General features: G+C 34.7%; 1 protein-coding gene across 6 annotated transcripts in view; it reads right to left on the reverse strand.

Annotated features, from left to right (window-relative positions):
• Positions 1-257: 257 nt before the first annotated feature.
• Positions 258-2,945, reverse strand: part of LOC124956812 (dopamine D2-like receptor) — a 137,912-nt gene continuing 135,224 nt past the window's right edge. For 4 of the 6 annotated variants that reach the window (XM_047513099.1, XM_047513094.1, XM_047513096.1 and 1 more), the window contains exons 8-9: positions 1,356-1,852; positions 258-954 (exon numbers count right to left, since the gene is read on the reverse strand). In XM_047513099.1, coding sequence (XP_047369055.1) covers positions 746-954; positions 1,356-1,852 — 706 coding nt within the window. In that variant the 3' untranslated portion in view covers positions 258-745. The remainder of the gene's footprint in view (positions 955-1,355; positions 1,853-2,945) is intronic. The other 2 variants (XM_047513100.1, XM_047513098.1) reach the window with 1 other exon arrangement.

Below are 2,945 nucleotides of genomic sequence, written 5' to 3' on the forward strand. Positions count from 1 at the left end.
TTTACTTTTATTTTATCTTCTTACGTATCTACCGTTCAACGGAAAATGGAACACATCAAAAAGAAAATGATATCGTCGAAGGAAAAACGTTTTCTCTCGAGCGTCACAGTACTATTATGTGTATATTCGAACTAACGACCATATCCGAAAGAGTCCTTCGAGAGGTCGTTTTATATCTTTACTATATATATATATTATATATATAATATATATATATATATATATATATATATATATATATATATATATACAATGGTAGCGTATCTCAATATTCTAAGATCATTAGTTCATTCATTTAAACGTTATCGCACGATTACAACTTTTCAAACAATTCCATTGCAATTTCGATTGCCCAAGGCGAGTGTTCTCCGCAATAAAAAAAAAAAAAAAAAAAGATAAAAAGACAAAAAACAAAACAAAGTTAACAAAAAAAAAAAAAAACAACAAATAAAAATAGAAAACTTTTCTTGTCGTTTATAAAAAGTCAACGGGGATGCTCGCTTTTGTGAGTCCTTAATCTCGATTTAAATGAGAACAAATATGAGACGTATCGGTGAAATTTAGGCGACGTTATCATCTTGTAACACGTCCTACCTAAAATTAATTACATCAATATTTTCCATCCGTTCATATTCGGATAATTTAATGTTCACGTTTTATCGAATGGATATTATACGTTAATTATAAACGCGATGTCCGTATAGGTCCTTTCGCTATCTCTCGTAGCGTTATTTGTTTTCGGGACTTAAAGGCGCATAAGTTTACCGAAGGCCTTTCGGAATTCGGGGTTGAAGACGGTGTAAATAACGGGATTGACGAAACTGTTCATGTAACCGAGCCACGAAGTGATAATGAAAGCCGTGACACCTGGTTGACAGGCCATTGCCAACTTGTCGCACATCGCGTCCATGATGTTGCACGTGAAGAATGGCACCCAACAAATCAGGAAGGCTCCTGTAATCGTTGCGAAAGAAAGGAAAAGAGAAAAAGTTATAGAAGATTGAAGAATTGGCGATAGAAGAAAGAAAAAAAGTATAAGAAATAAAAACATTAGATTTAATTGCACAAATAAAAATGGATTGATGTAAGAGATGTAAAGGTAACTTTTTTGTTTTTTTTTTCTTTATAAAGAAAAAAATGAACGACGATAATAAAATATGTTCGTCTGGAGAGAAGATGAAAAAAAAAGAAAAAACACAAAAGAAAAAACATAATAACAACGAGACAGAGATTTAAACAGAGATACACAAGATTCTGATCGATTTACGTATGTACATACATATAGGTAAATGTAAATATATCGATAAATTGTTAATCTTATAGAAGAATAATAATGTAAATGTGAAACTTCTTACCCAAAACAATAGCAAGAGTCTTAGTTGCCTTGCGTTCCTTCTTAGCTGAACTTTTTTCTCTCTTTTTCTTACTGGCCTTGTTAGCCTTGTATATCGTGAACTTCGAACTAGAACTGGCGTTCTTTTTGTCCTTTTTACTGCCTGACGTAGTGCCGGATAAAACACTTGGTGTTCTAGCAAGCTGAAGTGGAAGCAAGGATCCAGTACTTTTGAGCCTTTTGAGTTCTTGCTTGCTAGTACCGTTTCCATTCTTCTTACGATCTGTTTGAGAAGCTTGGATACTTGTCGCGGCTGCTGATCCAGGTCTTGCCGATGGAGGTGGTGAGGATGACGTCGAGGATGACGGAGCCGAAGTGATCCGTGGATTTGGACTTGGACTCGAATTCATTTCGGTTGGCTCGTTAATCATCGTACTGCTTGCAGCACCATCGTAACCTGAATTCCTTCGACCATTCGATTCGCCCAGCTGTGCTTGCGCTACCGCGCTGAAACGACAACTATCATTCGAGTATCAGAAACCTTTGGATAATAATAATAGTTATTATTGTTAATCACGTGACAAGGACGAATATTTCTCGATTGGTTTGTTTTCTTTTCTCTCTTTTTCTTTTTTCTCTTTTTTTTGTTTTTTTTTTTGTTTTTCTTTTCTATAACGATTTTAAATAACCTTGAGTATTGGATTTAATCTCTATATAGGACGAGATGTAGTGGTAGAGAAATAGTGAGAGAACTTTCATCGCCATTTCTCTCTCTTTCTCTATCTCTTGTGATTACCTCGAGAATCCAAGGATTACTATCTACCAGCAACCACTTTCGATTAAATAGCCTATCCTTGTAGATTCAGACCTTTAAACCAGAATCTCGAAAACGGGAACTAAGTAAGTGATACTCTCGCTTACGGTCACTATCCAAGTACAAAGCATCGAATTTTCAACATTGTTCAGGTAAAAGTGGAGAAATCTTAAAGAATCGAACATCCCGTATTTTTCAATCCATTGTATTACTTCTATAGGTTAACTTTACTTCTTCTTTCTCATTCGTATGTACTACGAAAAGAAAAAGATCGATAAAAGGTTTTTCCGAGTTAAACGACGAACGATATTTTCTCTTTACTCCTTCGAACGGAAGTCGTTTGATCGAAGGTGAGCAAAAGAAGAGTTAGAAAATTAGTAGATGATTAAAGTTCTCAATCACTTTTCTACGATCCTCTCATTATTATATCCCTTTATACGTGGTTACGGATAGTCAAAGAAAAAGAAAAAGATAGATAGATAGATAGATAGAGAGAGAGAGAGAGGGAGAGAGAAATGAAAAAAAAAGGAATAAAAAATAAAGTACAGTGAGAATTAATTAATTAATGAAACCAATCGATGAAGAGGAAAAGCTTAGAGTATATTGAGTTATATTACTTTCACGAAGGAGATTTGACTGGGTCGACTTAATTACTAGAAATGTAATTATTTTAAGGGCCTTCGGTTTCTCTTATCCCTTTAATACAAAGAGGAAGGAGGATGTAATCCTTGCTTCCCGCTTTTCAACGAGATGACCCAACGAAACTTGTTTATCAAACTTCGGTTTCACCGCGATATA

The sequence above is a fragment of the Vespa velutina genome, chromosome 23, assembly GCF_912470025.1.
Source record: "Vespa velutina chromosome 23, iVesVel2.1, whole genome shotgun sequence".
Taxonomy (NCBI): domain Eukaryota; kingdom Metazoa; phylum Arthropoda; class Insecta; order Hymenoptera; family Vespidae; genus Vespa; species Vespa velutina.